This window comes from Typopeltis vanoorti, chromosome 1 (genome assembly GCF_054136105.1).
Source record: "Typopeltis vanoorti isolate ZY-2024b chromosome 1, IOZ_Tvanoo_1.0, whole genome shotgun sequence".
Classification (NCBI taxonomy): domain Eukaryota; kingdom Metazoa; phylum Arthropoda; class Arachnida; order Uropygi; family Thelyphonidae; genus Typopeltis; species Typopeltis vanoorti.
Genome location: NC_143549.1, coordinates 145,195,889 through 145,218,464, shown reverse-complemented (window position 1 = coordinate 145,218,464; position 22,576 = coordinate 145,195,889). Strand labels below are relative to the sequence as shown.

Genomic DNA, 22,576 nt, shown 5'->3' with positions numbered 1-22,576 from the left:
GTTGTTTTCGCCAGGGTACCAGAGAGAACAGCGAAAAGTCAGCAAAGGGAATAAATCTGAAAGCATACCCCCAACTCCACATCACCAGAGTTAAAGATCGGTACTATCAACATAAGAAGCCTGAATGGCAAAGAAATGGAGCTAGCTGAAGAATTAGATAAGTATCAGATCGACATAATAGGGGAGACTGAAACAAAAAAGACAAAAACTGGAGATCTTTCTGAGCAACAAATACAAAATGTTATATTCAGGAAATAACAGTCAAGTAAAAGAAAGAGTGGCCATAGTATTCAACACAAAATACGAGACGAATCTTCTTGAATGGCAGGCAGCCTCGAGTAGAGTGATGTGGGCAAATATCAGAATGGGAATTGGACAATGAGACTTATTTGTGCCTATGGTCCCACAGAAGGTTCTACTAAGGTAGAAGTGGAGGAATTTTTTGAGGCTTTAGAGAAAGCTACTGACACAATGAAAAGGGAAAAGTTGGTCCTTGTTGGGGATCTAAATAGCATAGTAGGAAATGATTGTCAGACATACAAAAATATTTTGGGAAAATTTGGAGAAAAGAGCAAAGCTAATAATAATGGCAAACACCTGTTCGATTTCTGCTCAGGACATGGACTGGTTATTACTAACACCATGTTCCAACATAAAAATGTGCACAAATTCACATGGAGAGAAGAGGCAAGGAATAAGAAAAGTCTCACTGACCATGTCATTATTGATAGTGATGTTTTCTCCCTGGTGCAGGACAGCAGAATGTACAGAGGATTTGAAATTGGAAGCGATCACTATTTAGTCTTGAGCAGGATAAAATTGAATTTCATATTGAAAAGAATAACATGTAAGAAAGTTTTAAAGCAAATAAAAGTTGAGCAGCTCTCCGATGTGAACTGTAGACTAAAATACACAAAGTTATTGAAGAAAAAATGAAAGAGTTTGAGAACAGGAACCAAATCTTGGAGATTCAGTGGCAAGCCTTGAAGAAAGCCCTGATTGATTCAGCCAGAGAGGCATGTGGTGAGGTTGTCTGCAAGGATAGAAAAATCAGAACTCCATGGTGGACACAGGAAGTTAAAGAGGCAGTGAAGGAAAAGAAGGAAGCATATCAAAAGTTCCTGGCAAATAAGTCAGCTTGTGCTCTTAGAGAATGCAGAGACAAATATAAGAAAGCGAAACACTGTGTAAAACTAGCTAAACAAAAGTCATGGGAGGACTTTGGAAATAAATATCAAGAAGGTGGTAAGATATTCTGGAGGTTGTTGAAGAAGCTTAGAAATGGAGGAAAGAATGCTGTAAAAGGAGTTAGAGATGATAAAGGTGACATGAAAACAGGAGAAAAAGACATCCTTGAAGTATGGAGTAATTACTTTGAAAAACTGCTAAATGAAACAAGCAGTGATGACAGCACAGTGGTAAAAAACACTGCCCAGGCATGCAATCAGGAATACATATCCATACATAAAGAAGAAAAAGCCATTAAAGGCTTGAAATGTGGAAAGGCAACAGGAGTAGATGATATTCGACCAGAAATGCTTAAGTATGGTGGTATAAGAGTCTTACAGTGGCTGCATTGCATATTTCAGTAGGCATGGAGAGAGGGACGAATTCCCGATGATTGGAGTAGAACTCTCATAATACCCATATATAAAAAGGGAAATAGAACTGAATGTGAGAATTACAGAGGTATTTCCCTACAGACTGTAGTCTACAAAAGGACAGGTAGTTAGGAGCGGGATATCACGGAATTCAGTGTTAAGACCATTGTTGTTTAACATATTCATAAATGACCTAGGTTCGAATGTTAAGAGTAAAATTTCTGTCTTTGCTGAGATGACCAATTTGCAGAGGATATTATTACAATTTAAATATAATTGTTATCTAATTTGTCACTTTTAAAGATGTCAACATCGTTATGCATTTATGTATATTATGTTATGCATCTATGTTATGCATCTGTGTTATGCATGTAAAAATAATAAAATAAGAAAAAGTAAGAGCGTGAATGAGAAGAAAATCAGTTAAGTGGATTTGTAGAAACCATCCTGAGATTCGAGGTACGTTTATCGGTTTTTCCACAGTGGTGATTAATCAGTATAAAATAATCAACCCCATACTCTGACTGTGGGATTGGTTTGCTTCCGGTAATATATATATATATATATATATATATATATATATATATTTCATTGAGACAAAATGAAAAAAAAATGAAAGAAAGAGGACCTTAAGAGGAGACCACATTTTTTTTTAGAAAGGAGCAGATGACGTACAAAAGCAGTTCTTGTTTAATCGTCAGTAAAGAAGTAAATGACTTATTAATATAATGAATTACTGACGGGTAATAAAGTTGTATTTGAATCATTTGAATGCAATGTTACATGAACCACTACAAAGTCTGGATATGAAGAAATCACATTATTTGAGGAGTATTTGGAGGAAAGTTTTCAAAATAAGTGTGTCATCATCTTAGGAGGTTTTAATGCACAAGATTAGAGTAGAGGAGAGTAGAAAAAAGAATTAGGCACTTGGTTTTGGTCAAAGACAAGATGAAGGAGAAAGGTTATTAGCTTTTCGCATTAGACATGATTTCGTAATTGGAAACAGCTGGTTTGAAAAAAAGACAAAGCCACAAAATCAAAAGGTATAGTTAGGATGGTGAGCATAAACCAATTATAGATTATTTCATCCCTGATAAAGAATGGAGTAGGAAAATCATGGACATTAAAGTTTTGTTTATTTGTCGCCCTAGATGGAGATCATTGGCTTTTCACAGACACTTCTCTTTAAGGTGTGTATGGAAAATAAACGCGACAAGAAAAACAGAGAGAAAAAACTGAAGCTATGGATGCTGAAACAGACTGAGGGAAAGTAGAATTTGAATCGCGGAATAAACCCAAGGCCCATGAGTTGAGTACAGATAATGTAAATGAAGAATGAGAGAATTTTCGAAATGTAATGTAAGACAAACAGAAGAAGTGTGAGGAAGAACTCGTGGAAGCAGAAAAGGAAAGAAACCCACTCTCTGGTGGAATGAGAAAGTTTCTTTTAAAAAAAGCAGTCAGATAAAAAAAAAACGTTTTCTGAAGTTTCATAAAGACAAAATTAAATGATTGTAAAATTGTTTATAATGAGAAAAGTGCAAGGAAAAGGAAAAGAAAGAAAGAAAAAGATAAACCGCCGGTTGAATTTACCTTGAGGAAGATATTAATGGGAACCGCTACCTAATAACTTTGAAATCCACGTTATATGTAAGAGCTGCACCTTTTATATTCAAAATGTAAGGTGGGGGGAATGGTATCCAAACAACTTTTGGAAGATGGAGTCCAATAAATAGAACAAATAGAACAAAGTCGAACTCAAGAGTTCGACTTTGTTCCTTGCTATGGTTATTTCATATGTATGTATTTCATATTAATATTTTGTCCGCGCGGTTAGCCGAGTGTTTACGCGCTCCGCAACCACATGCCTGGGAAAGGAGTGTCCTGCGTTCGATTCTCGTCGCTGACGTGACGAGCTAAGGATCTTTCTCAGACACAGCCAAGCTAAGGATCTTTCTCAGACACAGCCAAGCTAGCCGGTCTTGGACATGGACTGCAGGGTTTTTCTTCCTAGTTTATCCAATAAATAGAACAGATGGTCATATTTAATATCATAATAGTAAAATGGAAGAAAAATATTAAACTTCTTCTTTGGCACTACAGCCCCATTTTTGGGTTTCATAACTCACTACGAGGTGGGGTCGTTACCTCCAAGCTCAACCATGTATAATGGTTGAGCGTGTCTGTGAAGCGTTGTGTTCTTAAGACCAGTTTGCCTGCTTTGCGGGAGGAAAAACCCCAGATAAACTAGGGAGAAAAAACCATGCAGTCCATGTCCAGCTAACTTGGTTGTGTCTGAGAAAGATCCTTAGCTCGTCACGTCAGCGACGAGAATCGAACGCAGGACACTCCTTTCCCAGTCATATGGTTGCGGAGCGGGTAACCACTCGGCTAACCGCGCGGACAAAATATTAATATGAAATACATATATATGAAATTACCACAGCAAGGAACAAAGTCGAACTCTTGAGACTAGTATTTTCCTTAAAAAAAAAAAAATGGACTGGAAGCGTATTAAAATGGAACATATGGCTTTTAAAGGATTATCTTCAGTTGGGAGTCAAATCATGATTGAAGAAATAAAAATATAAAAAAATTATATATATTCTCTCTCTCTCTCTCTAGATTTAACATGCCACTCTTTAATTTTGCCACTAGTCCATTGCTTTTTGCCCAGCATGTTGATGATGATGATTAGTTTCCTTTCATCCTTACGGATGGTAGGGAAGTGACTATGAGCAAAGTGGTTTCCCGTTGCCTTCCTTGCCGTACATCCTATAGCTGTATCCTGTATGTTCAGGTCCAGTTTGTCTGTTTGTGGAATGAAAAACCCCAGGATAAAATGGGAAAAAACCCTACTGTCCACGCTCAAGACCGGCTAACTTGGATATGTCTGAGGAAGATCCTTCAGCTGCTCACGTCTCCGACGAGAATCGAACCTAGGACAGTCCTCCAGGCATATGGTTGCGAAGCGCGCAGCCACTAGGCTAACCGCGCGGACGCCCAGCATGTTACATGCTGCTTTTGTTCAAAATTCCTGCTAACCAATTACTAATCTTCAATAACAAGAAGCAGACTTACCAATGGAGTCTTTAATTTCCTTAACTAATTTTTGTTTAATGACACAGGAGTAACTGACACGAATTCTTTATATTTCATGTCATTTTGATACTGTTCTGCTACTGGGCGTATAACTTTTTGAAGTCAGTAAATGGTTTATTGAATTTGGCTTTATAATAGGTTGTATTAAAACAGCACTTTAGGTGTTCAAACATGTTAGAATCCATTTTTCTATAGAAAACAGCTAGAGAAGTGAAGTGTTTCCCCCGGACTATTTCTGGTTGTCTATGTCACAGTATTTTTTTTTTTGTGTGTGTGTGTGTGTGTGTGAAAACTAAAGTCTCATGAAACCTAAATATCTTCACTTTAAAAAGACCTCGAAAACCTTATAGTAATGTAGAGTTTCTGTCATTATCCTAGGATATTTTTATACATTACGTATGCAAGTTCGTCTTTGTTGCACAACGATTTGAATTCCTTAAGTCTTGAAAGCATGTCTTCACTATTAGTTGACGACACAAAAGAACTCTTCTCTCCAATGTTTTTAATATTTTCTATTCCCTTATCTTCGTTTTCAGTTTTTCACTTTAGTTTACATTTCGTTTCATTTATTGTCCATAATGAAGGGTAAATTTATATAAATTATCCATAAATATAATTCAATTGGAAAAACAAAGTTTATGTTGTTTTTTTCCAATTGAAAAACAAAAAAAAAATATTTGTTTATTACCGACTTTGTTTAAATAAAGTCGGTAATAAACAAAATGGTCAACATTAGAAACAGAGTCAAATTTTCACGATGAAATGTCAATAACGTGACCTACTCTCTGACTCTTAATAAGATAATTATGTTTCTTTTTATAAAACTATTAAAAAGCCTTTTTATCATGTATGTTCAAGTATATAATTACACTAAGCTAATTCATGTTGTAAATTGTGAAAATAAGCTTACGCCAGTACTAGTATAACTTGTATGCCTACTAGGATTAAAGAGGGAACTGGGAGAATTACAGTTGTGAGTGAAACATGTGAAATTCAGTCGTGCTAAATTAATTTTTTCATTTGCTTAATTATATCTCTGACTTGTATAAGAATGGTGATGACTTTCAAGTTATGCAAATAAAATGTTGCCGGTGCATGGTTTTAGTTTATAACGGAGGATGGGATATCAATAGTGCCACCTGTTGTCATGGATAAGAATTATTTCACATTTAGGAAACCGCAACAAATGTATCTTTGAGATTATCTCCATTCAAACCAACTTTTGGCGGGGACAAACAAGCTAAGAAGAAATTGAATTACGTAAGATATATCCCAGTTGAAAATAAAACTTTTTTATTACATTCACTGGAGGCCGCCTGTGATCAGATAACATCATGGGGAATGAGATGATGTTGAAAAATGAGGTAAACATGCGCAAATTATGCGAAGAAAATAAGGCAATACATTTGGGGCGAATTTAGAAAGGGGCTGGAAATTCACTCCACCGGGCAACGAGTGGGCGAATGCAATTCTGAAGCACTATATATATATATATATATATATATATATATATATATATATATATATATATATATATATATATATATATATATATATATATATATATATATATATATATATATATATATATATATATATATATATATATAAAGAGAGAGAGAGGGGGGGATCTTAAAATACCTTGGATTTGCTATACGTCATATAAAAGAAGTTGACATTGATACCAAATTTTCCAAATATGAAATATGAATATGAATGATATGAAAACTAAATATAAATGATAAATAAGGCGGGGGAGGGGATACAAAGTAGGAATGAAATTTCTATGGAATAGCAGGTATCGCGCTGCTCTCTGGGACAAAAAAAAATGTTAAAAAAACTTAAAATCGACTCGCTAATAATCAAAATTAACGAATAACACAAAGAAATGGATAGACCATACTGACAACATAAACAACTCAGGATTACTAAAAAAACTACTCCGATATAACAGGACTCGAGGAAGCAGGCGTCAAGGACAACCTGATAAAGAGGGAACAATACCAACATGCCACTGAACCTAAAATCTCTGAAAGAAGGCTGGTGGTGACGATAACATATTTCATATTTGCAATACAAAATCCCCTGCTTTCCTTCCAGCTTCAAATAATAACGTCAAGTATCAGTACTGGAGTCACTTCATGTCATGGCTGACATGAAGTGATAACCAGTTATCATGGTTACTCAAAATGAAAATTTCATTTTCCCACTTTCATTTTTCTTAAAATTTGTATCAGTAATCTATGTCTTAATCATACACATATTAATTCCAAGGATACTACGTCAATACGCTAGTTATTATGATTATTATTTTCCCGCTCAGTGTTCTGGAGGAAAGGACGTGTTGTTTACTGAATAATTAACTAGTTGACTTCACGTAGGTGGACATCGTTTGTTAAATGACATTTTTGCAGCGGCACTGACCGCTATTTACGGAATCTCGTTTTAATGCTGGCGAACGAGTTTTTCATTTCCCATAGAATAGCTTTCATACCATTTCTTTCCTCACTTGCTGTCGCCGAAGGTTAAGTAGCCACTTCGCAGATTCACCTCAGCCAATGACCTGCCACTCTCTTGCAACTGCCTCGAGTGGCACACGCGGTTACAAGCAGAATCACTCAGCTTGTTGTTGCGATGGAATTGTGTCGTCGCTAGGCAGTAGAGCGCGGGCTGCGAAGGTGGGAGATCCTGCCGCTGCTGTAGTGGTGGTGCTGCTGCTCTTGGGCGAGGTGACGTCACAGTACGAGAAGGACAGTGAGAGCTGCCCTACTTTACTGCCAGATGGCCTTCTGAGTGAAGCGTGGACACACGACCCTTCCCGATAAGACGCTGCAAAAGAAGTTAGTGGTGGTGGACAGCAGTAACAACACAACAGACCTGCTGACAAGAAACAGCAATTTAGATTCCAAGCAATGGTGAGTTCCTGTTGCTGGTATTTCTCTGTAACTATCGATTTTAACCTCCGGGATCTAGAGCTCTCTCTCTCTCTCTTTCTGCACACACACACACACACACACACACACACACACACACACACACACACACACACACACACACACACACACACACACACACACACACACACACACACACACACACACACATTCTCCTTTTTTTATGCCCTAGCTTAACATGATAAAGTTTCAAAAACAAGAAAAATGGAAGGAATTACTCCTAAGCATCATCACAATTTTCTAATTCTAAGAATTTTCATACTTAAGTTCGTTACTTAATCGCAGCATTTTCAATAAAGCAAGTACGACATATAAACTGTAAGTTATATTGATTTAAAGGATATTTAAATTTTTGGGATCTTATTAAATTATCGAAAAATGTGAAATTGTGAATGTGAAAAATCTACATTACATAAAATACTACATGAATGCTTGAAACTGTAATTAGTTAAACCCATTTTCGGAATGTTTACAATTTTGAGATCGCCTCTGGATCTTAAAATTCTCGGAAATCAGTTTTTTAAAAAAATTAAATTAAATTTTGCAGTCATACGTGTCCATGTCATCATCTAGAGTCTGCTGAAATAAACTAATAGTTACTTTCATTTCTGAATTAGATTTTGATCCCATTTCTGCCTTCTGTGTTTTCTCCTCAAACATTTCTGACAAATAGTGAAATTCATCTCTAAAGAAGCAAATGAACTTTCCAGTTTTTCTATGCATGTATAGTTTATATTCCGTAGGGAGGAAGAGACAGATTGAAAGAGAGAGAGAGAATTTGTAAACTGCTCCCTATCACTGCAATTGTTTTCGCAGAAACATTGCATAAACTTGGATCGTTTGTTTTACTTTGAATTGCTTGTTGCTATGGCAACCTAACTTCATCAGAACAGTAAGAATCGTAGATCCCTTCGATCACCGTTGCCTTGGCTTTAAGTGAAGCGCGCTTTCAGACATGCAGGCAGAGCGATCTGTCCTTACGCCAAAGTCCGTATTTTATCTAATCTGCGTACAGTTTAGTCTCGTGAAAACCGTCGGAAATAAAGTATAAATAAAAAGGGCCCCGAAAATGAATTCGTCTCTTTTAAAAATAGCAGATCTGTCAAGAATTCAAAATCCAAAGTATAAAAGTTTGTACTATACCGAAAAAAAATATGCTTCATTAAAATATATAGAGAACGGTAGAATATATACCAATTCTGATATGACTGAAATAAGAACTTGGTTTAAAATAGGTTCAAATTTTTATTGACATTATCAGAATTATATATAGCCACGATTGTTTTCGGGTCGTGTGTACAAATGTCTATGAAGATTGACACTTCATATTGCAGGAGATGATGAAGATAAAACAATTATTAATCATGACGAGAGTGTGAATGTAATCCCACCCATTCCCATTCAAGGTATGAATTTGCATCACGATATTCTGTAATAGTAAGCTCCAAACTTCGGTACTCAAAAAAAAGAAAAAGAAAAAAAAAAGAAAACTAATTATAATTATGTTCAACAACCCATTAACAACTGGTTATAATTATGTGTAGCTATGCTGGTCTGGTTAGTAGAGTGGATAGTTTCTGTGTTCTCTAACCATTAGAAATGAATGTCTTTAAGTGGTAGATGAATTTTATTGCCCGGTTTGAGACATAAATTTAAGAGAATAAATATTCAGTTCTAAATATGTCTACGTATATTGTGTTTGAAATTACAACTGGTTTTATAAATCGAAAACTAATTTTTATAGTTGGCATCCATACTCAAGATTTTTTTTTTAAATGATTCAGTCTACTTATCTAGCACTTTGGATTACTGTTGTCTATAAATTAAACTATTTCACATGAGATTGGGCAAATATGTAGACAATGCACTACTCTCATTATCAAATAAACTAACTAATTTCTCACATTTCACAGCTTTAAATTTTGTTAATTATTGCTGGTTATCATAAAAGCAGAATAATATTAGTTGCTAAACTTAGCTTGCATTTTTGTTTTGCTATCATTATTTCTAAATTATTAATATTCAGTTTCATAACTGAAAGAGAAATTCTTTTCCTAGTGCTATTAATCATTCTTTTAAATATAACATCGTCAAAATGTTGATTGATTCCTTTCATGAGCAATTTTTTCAATGCAATAATTGTTTCCTTTCCTTTTGAGGATAGCTACTACCGACTATTTCTATGCAGTGCAATTGGTAGCAAAGACAGCATTTAGTTGGACAGAACTAGATTCGAATCCAGCCTAGCACGAGAAATAGTTTTCATACCAACATTTATGAGGGGTTTTCAATTAGAGGTTAGTTTGATGGCCTCATAGAAGAAGGGACGTTTTTCTTCTTTCCACCGACAGACATTGAAGACTATAAAAACAGGATTAACTGCACTTTATTATTTTCAAAATTAGGTTTATGAGGAGCCGTGTTCTCAGTAATAGGCCATTGAGCTTCATATATAAAAGGAAGATGGAATAGAATATATGCATTTAACTAGTAGTGATCACAGGAACCTGTTAGATAAAGTTATGATTGCAGAGAAACACAATTGTTAATAAATACAGAAAACTGATATTTTATTTACGAACAGATAGTGTCTCAGCTCTCTCAAACTTAAATGCTTTGGATTTGACTCACACTGCGACATGGATGTTTATGAAAGTTTTTAAGTGACAGACAATTTTAACCCTCATTATGAGACTACCAACCTGCTTTTAAAGGTCCAAAGTGACTTACAAAAAAAAAAAAAAAGTACGTTCTCAACCTTTGTGGTTGAGATCCTACATTCCTTTGGTCTAAACCTATAACTCTGCCACAGATACTAAACACCGTATCTTTTCAAGTCCCTTGAATCCTTCAAGAAGTAGCTATTGTCTCACACTGAATGATGAAAACGTAAACATGATACAAACATTTCTACTTAATGGTGCATATTTTCTTTTCGAATAATTATTTTTATTATTCATAGCCATGTGCGTTGTATGGATGGCTTAATAATAGGGTTTTTATGTGGCTACATTGAAATTAGTTTAATTTCTTAAACAGTATTATTGATATTAATGTGCTCTGTCTAATGATTCAGCAAAACAGAGATTTAACATGGATATGTAATCGATTAATGAACAAAGTTCAGATGGCCTAGGTATCAAACTTTACATGAGTAGTAACTAAGGTTAATTTGTTCGATTAGGCAAGATAGGTGGCCACTTAGAGCAGCAGACTGCATGATCAGTTCGCAAAAAGTTAGGTGATAAAAATATACATATCGTTCTAATAAATATGCGCAGAATTCCTCTTCATTTTGAGACTGTCCGAATTTCGTAATAACATATCAACTGTTTATTGCAATGAATAATTTAGTATTGTCATTTCAGAGAGAAAAAAACTAATAATCAACTGACGACTGTGAGCTGATATGGAAATTTTTCACAGCTGACATTTTCTAAATTATTCACAAAAAATAATTAATGATTAACTAAGATTATTTATTTCCTGTAAATAACCTAGTTGAACTCATAATAATACAGTGTAATTACTACGATCATTACCAATCAGGCTGTACTGTGAGATCAGTTTTGTAGGCCTAATTAACAAAATCAAATAATTACATTTTATAGTACTTCTGCCGGATGACATTAAATTAAAATGTCAAACTGAGAGAGAGAGAGAGAGAGAGAGATCAAGGTCTAATTTGAGTAATTTAAGAATCGGCAATTCCGTCGCAAAACATTTAGAACATTTTAGAATAATGTTTTAAAAAAAGGCGTGTTATCAAAAATTATAAACTTGCTAAAAGTTTGTGAAACGTTTGAGTTAATATTCAGAGAACTACCATGCATTTCCTCTCGTTTGTATTATCACTAGCCGCTATTATTTGTGTGTGGGGAAGTGTTTGGGATGGGGTGGATATATATATATATATTATTGATGATTAATGATCAGTGATAAACTATTTTTACAGGATTCTGAATAGAAGTCCTGCAGTTTTATATTTATATACTAAAATCATATATTTTAGCATAACAGTTAATTAATTAAACAAGCTTGAGATAATGAAAGATACGTGTTAATAAAATGCAATACGTATATTTTTTAGCTTCCAAAAACTACCTGTAATCATATTCGGAAATTTTGTAAAATCCAGCTAGAGCTTATTCATGCTGAATTTTCTTGCTCCAGTTCTTCAATAATGTGAAAATAGTAGCTAGGACCGGCGATATAGGAAGCGCGCAGGAAATCGATTCGACAGATCTCGGTCGTGATAATGGTAATTGAGAACATCCGGCACCACATTTGCTGTATGCAGCCGAATCCCCCATCCCGTTGGGAAAATGTCTCCTTGAAATTGACGCCCATGCCTTAGAGAAACTGGAGAAATTTTTCTTCCAAGGACATGAAGGTCAGCATTCAGAGTATCTTCAAGAAAAAATGGTCCAACAATAAACTGATGCCGAAGGAGCATGCCACACAATGCATTTTGGACGTAATAATGATATCGCCATTATTTCATGAGTGTTATACGTAACTTCTTTCCACATAAACATATATATATATATATATATATATATATACACGAGTAAATGCTACTCTAATCTAGCCATTCAAATGAAAAATGGACCTAGCGTATGCGGTTTTCAATGCTGCACAGTTTTTTCTCGAAATCCCTGAGGAAGGTAACACAGTAATTGTTAACTACACTAAACAAAGTGAAGTCAGCACGTCGATAAAGAAGTCAACGCACTTGTGTTTATCGTACTTTTCTAGAAAATCTTGATAGATTTTCGGGCAATGCAACAAAGTCTGGTTTCCTGTTATTTGACTATCTTCTCTTTGCCGAGACCTTTCTTAGGTTAAACAGCCCAGTTAAAGTAAACTTAAACTAATCTGTTTGTTACAGCTGATTAGAGTTTTTAAGTAATCAAATTTTAATCTAAATTTGTACTGACCTTGATTAACTTCAGAAGTTGGTAACATTTCCATTGCATATGTAATTTTATTGCTGAATACATGGCTTAACTGAGTACAGCACGTTATCCTCAATTATCCTTCCGAGGTAATACATTCGGCTGGTTGGTATTTTACCGGAATTGTGTTATTCACTTCTTACTAATAATCCTAATATTGGGGTTCAACTGGCCCTCTAAACATAGCCTGTAAAGAAGGAGTTATTAATTTTTTTCTGAATTATCTTCTGAACCTTATCAAGGAGGTTTAATGCATAACCACAAATATGAAAACAGTTCTAAAAATAGTGGAAATGAATTTTGTAGTTATCAGTGTTTATTCATATTTATCTTGAACAGAAAATGATGCTAATTTTTGAAGGCCGTAGTAACAATGAATGTATGCAAGGCCAGAGGTAAATGTCAGTATTGAAGGTAACGGGGGGGGGGGGGAGAAAAAGTGAACTTTTTGCGGAAGGAGAAAGGTCATGAAAATCAGGGTTTGAGGCATTGACTACAAAAGATCATAAAGTTTGAAATGCCTGAATAATGCAAATAAAAAGGAGAAATAGAATGTACTATAGAAGTGGTTAGGTAGAGAGAAGGTAGGCGAAATAACACATCTATGGGATACTCATGCAATAATAGGGAAATCTGAAGGAGGAAGCTATACGCCATGAAACTGGAAACTGCTCAACCAGTTATAAAGCATGCAGGTGGACCAACCGATAGCAGTTTGTTTAGCAGGCAATATGCCAAAAGCGATCAAATACTTGGAAACGGCAAGAGCTGCTGCAAATGAAACATGTTTTGTTGTTGTCGTTGTTTCTTCCTCCTGAGTATCCCTCATCTCCAAATTCAAATACCGCGCATAAGCAACTCATTACTCAGGCCACTTAAACACACCCAATTTATTCCTGGACGAACATTTTTCCCGACTTCTCAGTTGCGAAATAAAAATCAATTTTTCGGAAGAAAACTTCCTGTTGCAACTATATGAGAACGGATAACTCATTATTAGTTAATTAATCGCTTTTATTTTAGAATGGGATTGATTAACTGATTGAACAATGACAGAAACTGAATTAAATAAATCCAGGACACATTTAGCAAAATTCTCTACTTTTTCAAAGTAGCGAATCTGTCCCTAATCTGCTTTTAAAGTATCTCTCTCTTTCTCTCTCTCTCTCTCTCTCTCTCTCGCTCTCTCTCTCTCTCTCACACACACACACACACACACACACACACACACACACACACACACACACACACACACACACACACACACACACACACAGAAAGAAAGAAAAACGGAAATGAAAGAATAAGCTCATAATAAATGAATAAAATAATAAATAAATAAACAACAAACGTAATAGAATAGATAAGATGTTTTTGTATGAATGAAGTGAAAAAATAATAATCAGTCTGAAATGCTAGTAATACAAGTGGAGAAGAAAGAAAGAAGGTACAGAAAATAAAGCGAATTCTTGAGAAGGTGATCAAAATATCAAATACTTTCAAGATGGCACGATAATATATTGCCAGAAAATAATCAGTATGCTAAACTGAATTTTCATATTCACTAGGTCTAGAAATAAGTATCTTCTTACTCAGTGACCTCTGCAAGAGGTATTTCATCTCCTCTAGTATTATTTGGACTCATCGAGGGAGGGAACCCCTCTGCAACTCTCTGTCTCTACCAACGACATCTACCACCCGCCACCATCACTAGTACTTTCATAGACAATCACAAACATCCATGCCCAAGGCGGGATTCGAACCCGCAGCCTCTTGGGTGGGGAGCGGATACGCTAACCACTCGGTTAACAAGGCCGGCATTAACACATCTTAACTTTTTGATTTTTGCATGTCTAACATTTTGCAGTATCTAACATTGGTTCTCACCGACACCACATCACTACATAGAAGAAACCATATAATTATAATGCTAGATGTGATGGATATATATACATACATACATACAGCGCCGGCGCCTAGTTTTTTTCTTGTGTATGCGATTAATGTTCGGCGCCTTTCCAAAAAACTTTTTTTTTAATAAAATGTGAATAAAACGAACAGGAAATGAAAAACAAATGAAAACCGCTTTACAGTATAATGTTACCTACGGATTAGTCCTGTTTATACAATTTTTTTTAAACGGAACTCAACAATTAATCATAAGTTGAGAAGAACTATTTCAGGTGTATTTTCGTAAATTTTAATCAAAAATTACAGTGATATAATCGGGTCCAGGGTACAATTTCAGAATTTATTTGTTCATTTCCGGGAAGATCTGAAGGGTCCCGAACGGAAGACGACGTACATTCATAATTATATGTACCATTCGTTGTTCGTTTAAACGCTTATCTCATATTTTTTGACATCTTTTTTGGCGCCTTTATTTCTGCGGCGCCTGTGTATGTTGCACACTTCGCACACGCCACCAGCCGGGCCTGCATACATACATGCACTGTTTGGAAAGAAGTTAATCAACGGACACCATAGTGTGAGGAACAAACAGCCATGGCACCCACCTAAATAAGATGTAGCCCCTCCCCCCCCTTTCGCTGCGATGACTGCAGCGATCATACGGAGCGTACTTTCCATAAGGATACGATAGTGATCAATGGAAAATTTTGACCATTTTTCCTTTAGGCATGTAATAAGATCCTGGACTGTTGTGGGGAAGACGTGGCATGACCTCACCCGAAGTTCCAGTTCATTCCACAAATGTTCAATAGGATTGAGATTAGGACTCTGTGGAAGGCAGTCAAGTGCGGTAACGTTAATGTCTCCAAACAACGCAGTTACAAGCAGCGGTGCATTGTCTCTTTCAGAAGACAATGTACTGCATAAGATGTTTCAGAAAACAATGACACGGTGCATTGTTTTCTGAAAAACACAATGGTCAGTTCCAAAGACGCCACAAAATAGGAAGCATTGCATTGTCCAGAATTTTCAGATACCTATTGGAATTCAATATTCGTGGTACCACAAACAGATGTCGAGGCCAAACCAGGAAAAAGGGACCATAACGTCACGCCGCTACATCCGAATTTCATAGTTCATGTTACGCACTTTGGTAAGAGACGTTCACCGGTCATCCACCACACCCACACCTGTCGACGTAACGTGATTCGTCGCTCCATACCATAGCTTTTCAAGCTTCCACGTCTCACTGTACACGTGTTGGTTTGGGTGATGTGGCGCTTGCATATTGCAGTCCTACCATAGAAACCCATATTGTGAGTCTCAGTTCTGAATGTTTTGTGCAGATTCGTGTTCAGTCGATGCTCGGAACTTAACATTCAACGTGCAGATGGTGATGTTTAATTATTATCCTTCGTAGCACTCTACGGTCACGTCAGGCGAGTGTGGCGGGTCGTCCACTGCAGGTAGCACTTACAGTTGAATCCCTGCGTTTCCATCTCAGTATGATACCACTGATTGTTGACCTAGGATGGTCCAATTTGTTAGCAATTTGCTGAACGGATAGTCCTGCAATATGGCGTCCTATCACAACGCCTCTTTCAAATTCCGTCACTTCCCTTCTCGCAGCCATTTCACCCGGACACAGTTACACTGATTTGGGAGCATTATATTTCTCCAATTTATACCGGCTACAAACACGTGACTTTACATGGCAAGATGCTCCTTGCCCATGGGGGGGGGTCTGTTGACTTCTTTCCAAACAGAGTACATACAAGTATGAGACAAAATCATTCTTCATATATATATATATATATATATATATATATATGTAGAAAGTATTTTTACCTTGGGTATAAATATGTTAAAGATACCAAGCAATTTTAAACCTGGTTTTACTCCATTTCCCAAGTAAGCAAACAGACTAAAAGTCAAGTTTGCGCCTGCAATTGATGCAAGTCTAACTGATCCCACAGGTAGTGCAGGAACAGGGCAACTCGTGGCAAAGGTGGAACAAGCTCCGATCACTAATCTTAATATTTACCCTTAATGCCAAAACACATCTCCAAGAAGGGGATGTATGAAGTTTTGTATTAAAGGCAAGGGGCCACTACCCAGACCGGTTTCGACCTTTATTGAGGTCTCGTCAGTGGGAGCTAGGCTAGAAATACTAAGATTTAGTAATTCAGAGCTTGTAAGTATTTCGCCAAAACAAGTTGCCATAAGGTGTTTTAACCTTATTAAATAGAAATCTCTGGAGGAGATATAAATGTAGAAAGTATAAAGGTATATAAGTATATAAAGGTATAAAAGTATAAAGGTATAAATGTATAAAGGTATAAATCTTAGTATTTCTAGCCTAGCTCCCACTGACGAGACCTCAATAAAGGTCGAAACCGGTCTGGGTAGTGGCCCCTTGCCTTTAATACAAAACTTCATACATCCCCTTCTTGGAGATGTGTTTTGGCATTAAGGGTAAATATTAAGATTAGTGATCGGAGCTTGTTCCACCTTTGCCACGAGTTGCCCTGTTCCTGCACTACCTGTGGGATCAGTTAGACTTGCATCAATTGCAGGCGCAAACTTGACTTTTAGTCTGTTTGCTTACTTGGGAAATGGAGTAAAACCAGGTTTAAAATTGCTTGGTATCTTTAACATATATATATATATATTAGGATAACCAAGTAATTTTATAAACTTTGTTATTTTAACTTCTAATCTATGTATAATTAATATGCAAACAATTAAGTTTGCGCCTGAAACAAGGTTCAAGTCTAAAGATGTTACAACACCAGGGCAACTCTTTGTAAAGGTGGGTAAAGCTCTGATCACTATTCTTAGTATTTTCCCATACTGTAAAGCACATCTCACTAGAAGATGTATACTGCAATGCATTATGGGTGGGGTCACTATTCAGACCGGTCATCCGCCACACCCACACCTGTCGACGTAACGTGATTCGTCGCTCCGTACCATAGCTTTTCAACCTTCCACGTCCCACTGTATACGTGTTGGTTTGGGTGATGTGGCGCTTGCATATTGCAGTCCTACCATAGAAATCCATATTATGAGTCTCGGTTCTGAATGTTTTTGTGCAGATTCGTGTTCAGGCGATTTTTGAGGTCTCCTCAGTGAGTAGCTAGACCCTAAATACTAAGGTTTTAGTAATACGGAGCCTTATCACCTTTACCTATAGAAGTTGCAACAAGGTGTTTTTATTTTTAATAAAAATCTCTCGAGGAGATATAGATGTAATAAATCTTTTAACTTGGGGATATTATATATTAGGATAACCAAGTAATTTTATAAACTTGGTTATTTTAACTTCTAATCCCAAGTATGCAAACAATTAAGTTTGCGCCTGAAACAAAGATCAAGTCTAAAGATGTTACAACACCAAGGCAACTCATTGTCACTACCCAGACCGGTTTCAACCGGTCTGGATAGTGACTCCACCCATAATGCATTGCAGTATACATCTTCTAGTGAGATGTGCTTTACATCTCACTAGAAGATGTAAAGGGAAAATACTAAGAATAGTGATCAGAGCTTTACCCACCTTTACAATGAGTTGCCCTGGTGTTGTAACATCTTTAGACTTGAACTTTGTTTCAGGCGCAAACTTAATTGTTTGCATACTTGGGATTAGGAGTTAAAATAACCAAGTTTATAAAATTACTTGGTTATCCTAATATACAATATCCCCAAGTTAAAAAATTTATTACACATATATATATATATATATGTGTAGCTTTTATTCGGTTGTTGTGATACATTTTAAAACATAGATTTAATGACTTAAAAAACTGAGATAACTTATAAAGATTTTAATGAGAATAATACAACTAGTTTCGGCTTATAATAGCCTTCCTCAGGTATTCATAAAGGAAAAGAATAGTAATAAACATTGAAATATCTAAAAAAACTGGAAATTACAGGTAAAAATTGCCATACATAATTGATACATAAAAAACGTTGTATTTTTTCAAGTTGTTCTAACAGGCGTGCCATTGTTATTGCAAGTGTGGTGCAGGCTCACGTGAACGCCAATAATGAATAACTTCAGCATGGCTATCTGGGATGTTATAACTCAAATTGTTGTTTAAGTGGACAGAGTTCAGCAGGATTTCCCTTGATTCTACAATTTTCCTCTCAAACTCATCATCACAGCGAAAGATATTTTCTGATCTATCCCAGCAAACGGAGTGGCTTTGTTGATCATCATTAGGATTATTTGAAAAAAGAACATGAATGGATAACGCAGTTGCATGAGATCTTTTGTAAGAGATGTCTCTTCTATACGTTGTTCAATAGATTTGTTAGTTTGTCCAAAATAAGGGATATTGCAATCGCACCATAATTTATATACACATGGATATTTTAGGTTGTGATGAATAGGTTTTGGATGGCTGATTAGAGAACGGATTTTAGGAAGTGTGGTGAAGAACGTCTTGATATTATATTTTTTTAAGGACTTTAGCTATTTTTTTAGGGACTGTGCTAATGTATGGAATGGAGATGCTACCTTTAAAATTAATAGTTTCTGTTGTGCACTGCCTAGGAGGATCCAGAAGAAATTTCTTAATCGTTTTTTCAGAGTATCCATTTTGTTTGAAGATAAGAGTGAGGTGATTTATTTCTTTTTTGTAGTTCATCTGGTTCATTCAAGAGAGAGCCTGCTCTATGTCCTAAGGTAGATATAGTTCCAAGTTTTTGTGGTGGAAAATGAAGAGAAAGATTATGCAGATATCAATTGGTATGAGTAGGTTTTCTGTATATAGAGATTTTTAATCTTTCAGAGCGTCGTGTAAGCATGACATCCAGGAAAGGTAAGGAGTTATCATTTTCTAGATCAGCAGTAAATTTTATATTAGGATGTTGGATGTTTAGATGATGAAGAAAATCTATGAGAGATGTGTGCCCGTGATTTCAAATAATGAATATATCATCAACATATCGTTTCCAAACTTTTGGTTTAAATGAGAAGGAAGATATGGCTTTCGTTTCAAAATCTTCAAGGAAGATGTTAGCTAGAACTGGGGACAAAGGATTGCCCGTTACCAGGCCTTGTTTTTGTTGGTAAACGGAGTCCTGATATCTGAAGTAACCAGAATGAATGCAATGTTTTAAAAAGCCTACTCATCACAACTTAAAATATCCAGGTGTATATAAATTATGGTGCGATTGCAATATCCCTTATTTTGGACAAACTAACAAATCTATTGAACAACGTATAGAAGAGCATAGGAGAGATATCTCTTACAAAAGATCTCATGCAACTGCGTTATCCAGTCATGTTCTTTTTTCAAATAATCCTAATGATGATCAACAAAACCACTCCGTTTGCTGGGATAGATCAGAAAATATTTTTCGCTGTGATGATGAGTTTGAGAGAAAAATTGTAGAATCAAGGGAAACCTGCTGAACCCTGTCCACTTAAACAACAATTTGAGTTATAACATCCCAGATAGCCATGCTGCAGTTATTCAATATTGGCGTTCACGTGAGCCTGAACGCACACTTGAATAAACAATGGCACGCCTGTTAGAACAACTTGAAAAAATACAAAGTTTTTTATGTATTAATTATGTGTGACAATTTGTACCTGTAATTTCCAGTTTCTTTTAGATACTTCAATGTTTATTACTATTCTTTTCCTTTATGAATACCTGAGGAAGGCTGTTATAAGCCGAAACTAGTTGTATTATTCTCATTAAAATCTTTATAAGTTATCTTGGTTTTTTAAGTCACTAAATCTATGTTTAAAAAAAAAAAATATATATATATATATATATATATATTGACGCACCTTCAAAATAGTTGCTATCTTGGGAATGTATATAGCCATTGTTTTACACGTCTGTTTAACTGTCCCTTTTTTTTTGTAATTACTTCTAAATTTCGTCTCTCTCTCTCTCTCTCTCTCTCTCTCTCTCTCTCTCTCTCTCTCTCTCTCTCTCTCCAAGTCATCAATTTGAAGACCCTATTCAGTTTTTCAAACGAATGATTTGGAGCTAAAGTTGGAAAATAAGAGTAGTCTGTTTTTATTGAAAATGCCTCCCTAACAGTACACCGTGAACTAGTGTATTTTATACATGTTAGAATTTTCTGTCAGAATTTTTTTCCAGTTTAAAGCTCCTGCTGTTAATCATACAGGCAAGCAGCTAACTGAATGAGTAAAGCTTTTAACTCAATATCATTGGTATCTGCAATATCGTATACGTTTTGCAGACTTGAAATTCGGTCTTCTTTAAACTTTTAGTCAGTCAAACATTCTTTAGTGTCATATTAATTGATCATTTTTAGGCGTGTCGTAACATTTTCAGTGTCTTACATGTAGATATTCTCAACTACATAAATTTTTTCGTGTCAATTCTTTGTTTTAAATAACTGTTGCCATCTTTAGGATAATAATAATAATGTAGAATAACACAAAGTTTTGCACTGCTTTCGTAAAATTAGTGATTCCCTTTTCACTTGCGCTTCTGCCAGAAGACCGATCTAATTATAAACTACCATTTATATGTCATATTCATATAAATGGTAGAATAATAATTATTATTCCACCATTTATTCCCTGGGACAAACCAAAATATGACAGAAACTATCTTGGAGTGCGCAATATATAAAGTAGCTTCAATAAATCAATTTCATTATAACCACATTTCGTAAAAACTACTTTCTCGTCTTCTATAGTTTCCCATTGATTTCTAATATTATATTTTATATTTTGTATATTTATCAAAATGTTAAGTAAAATTTCCATGAGCTGCTTTATATGTATATATATATTTCTCCGTTTCCATTCCCTCTTTTTATCACTTTCTTTCAGCTATCTTTACTGCGGTGACTAAAGGCTACACCAATAGGCAATAGTGAAAGTGAGCGACGATCGTAACGAACGCTTCCAATATGTCGAGAGCAAGAACTATAAAAGTGTTGGTGATCACGATTCACGCTAGAAATCTAAAGAAGTCAAACCAGACCTGTCAAAGGCGATCCGCGAGCGGGATACTAACAGCCCTCCAAGAACTGTTGTGCCTGACTATTATTTTATTATCGTGCTGTAAATGTGAAGCGCGAAATTTTTCTATTGAAGAACTTCAGAACTTAAAATTTCCTCATAAAGTATCAGATGACATTTACTTGGATCCTTGCAAGTCAGGTAAGTCGATTTTTCTCGTTTATAACAAGAATATTTTAATTTTTTTTCGAATGATATAATAATTGTCATTTATAAAGGGAAACTGTATATGTCCGTCTGCAAAGTTATCGTAGTAAGAGATATGAAGGTTAAAGGGAACAAATAATTAAAATTATTTGTAATAACGTGACAGACAAAGCAAAGTTATCTACCAAGAAATAGAAATAATGAGAGAGAGAGAGAGAGAGAGAGAGAGAGAGAGAGAGAGAGAGAGAGAGAGATTCTAATTGTGAACGTATTGGCCACAAACTTGGTATAGTAATATTGGCCTTATTTTAATAGTTGCAGTTCAGAAAGGTTTTCGCAGAAGACCTCAGTGTTCCCAAATACTTTTAAAACAACAAAATGAGTTGGAGGAGAATATTGCTCAAACATGTCTCTCATTTAATAGTTAATTAAATGACCTTCTAGAAAAAAAACGATATATGAAATATTCTTTGTTTCATATATTGAATAATATATGAAATCCTCAGCAATGAGGATTTCATATATTATTCAAAATGCAAGCTTACAGTAAAATGAAAATCTTCATAATTTCTACATAACAAAACCAAGTAATGTTACTCATATTCTAATTATTAGTAGACTGACCTTCTAGAAAAAAAACGATATATGAAATATTCTTTGTTAAAGCAATGAGGATTTCATATATTATTCAAAATGCAAGCTTACAGTAAAATGAAAATCTTCATAATTTCTACATAACAAAACCAAGTAATGTTACTCATATTCTAATTATTAGTAGAGATCATAATATGCACATTCTTAAACTGCTTGTTTTCCTTTAAAAAAGGAAAGAAAAAAAGAAAGTCTATTTATTGTTTTTGGACGGAATTTTATGAC

General features: G+C 35.4%; 2 protein-coding genes across 3 annotated transcripts in view; one reads left to right on the top strand and one right to left on the bottom strand.

The window, feature by feature from the left end:
* Positions 1-22,576, bottom strand: part of LOC150110511 (arylsulfatase B-like) — a 318,735-nt gene that overhangs the window by 160,673 nt on the left and 135,486 nt on the right. The window lies entirely within an intron of this gene.
* Positions 7,360-22,576, top strand: part of LOC150110510 (tolloid-like protein 1) — a 152,660-nt gene continuing 137,443 nt past the window's right edge. Inside the window, exons 1-2 of the mRNA XM_090394315.1 lie at positions 7,360-7,621; positions 21,362-21,694. Of these exons, the coding sequence (XP_090250441.1) occupies positions 21,442-21,694 (253 nt within the window). The 5' untranslated portion in view covers positions 7,360-7,621; positions 21,362-21,441. The remainder of the gene's footprint in view (positions 7,622-21,361; positions 21,695-22,576) is intronic.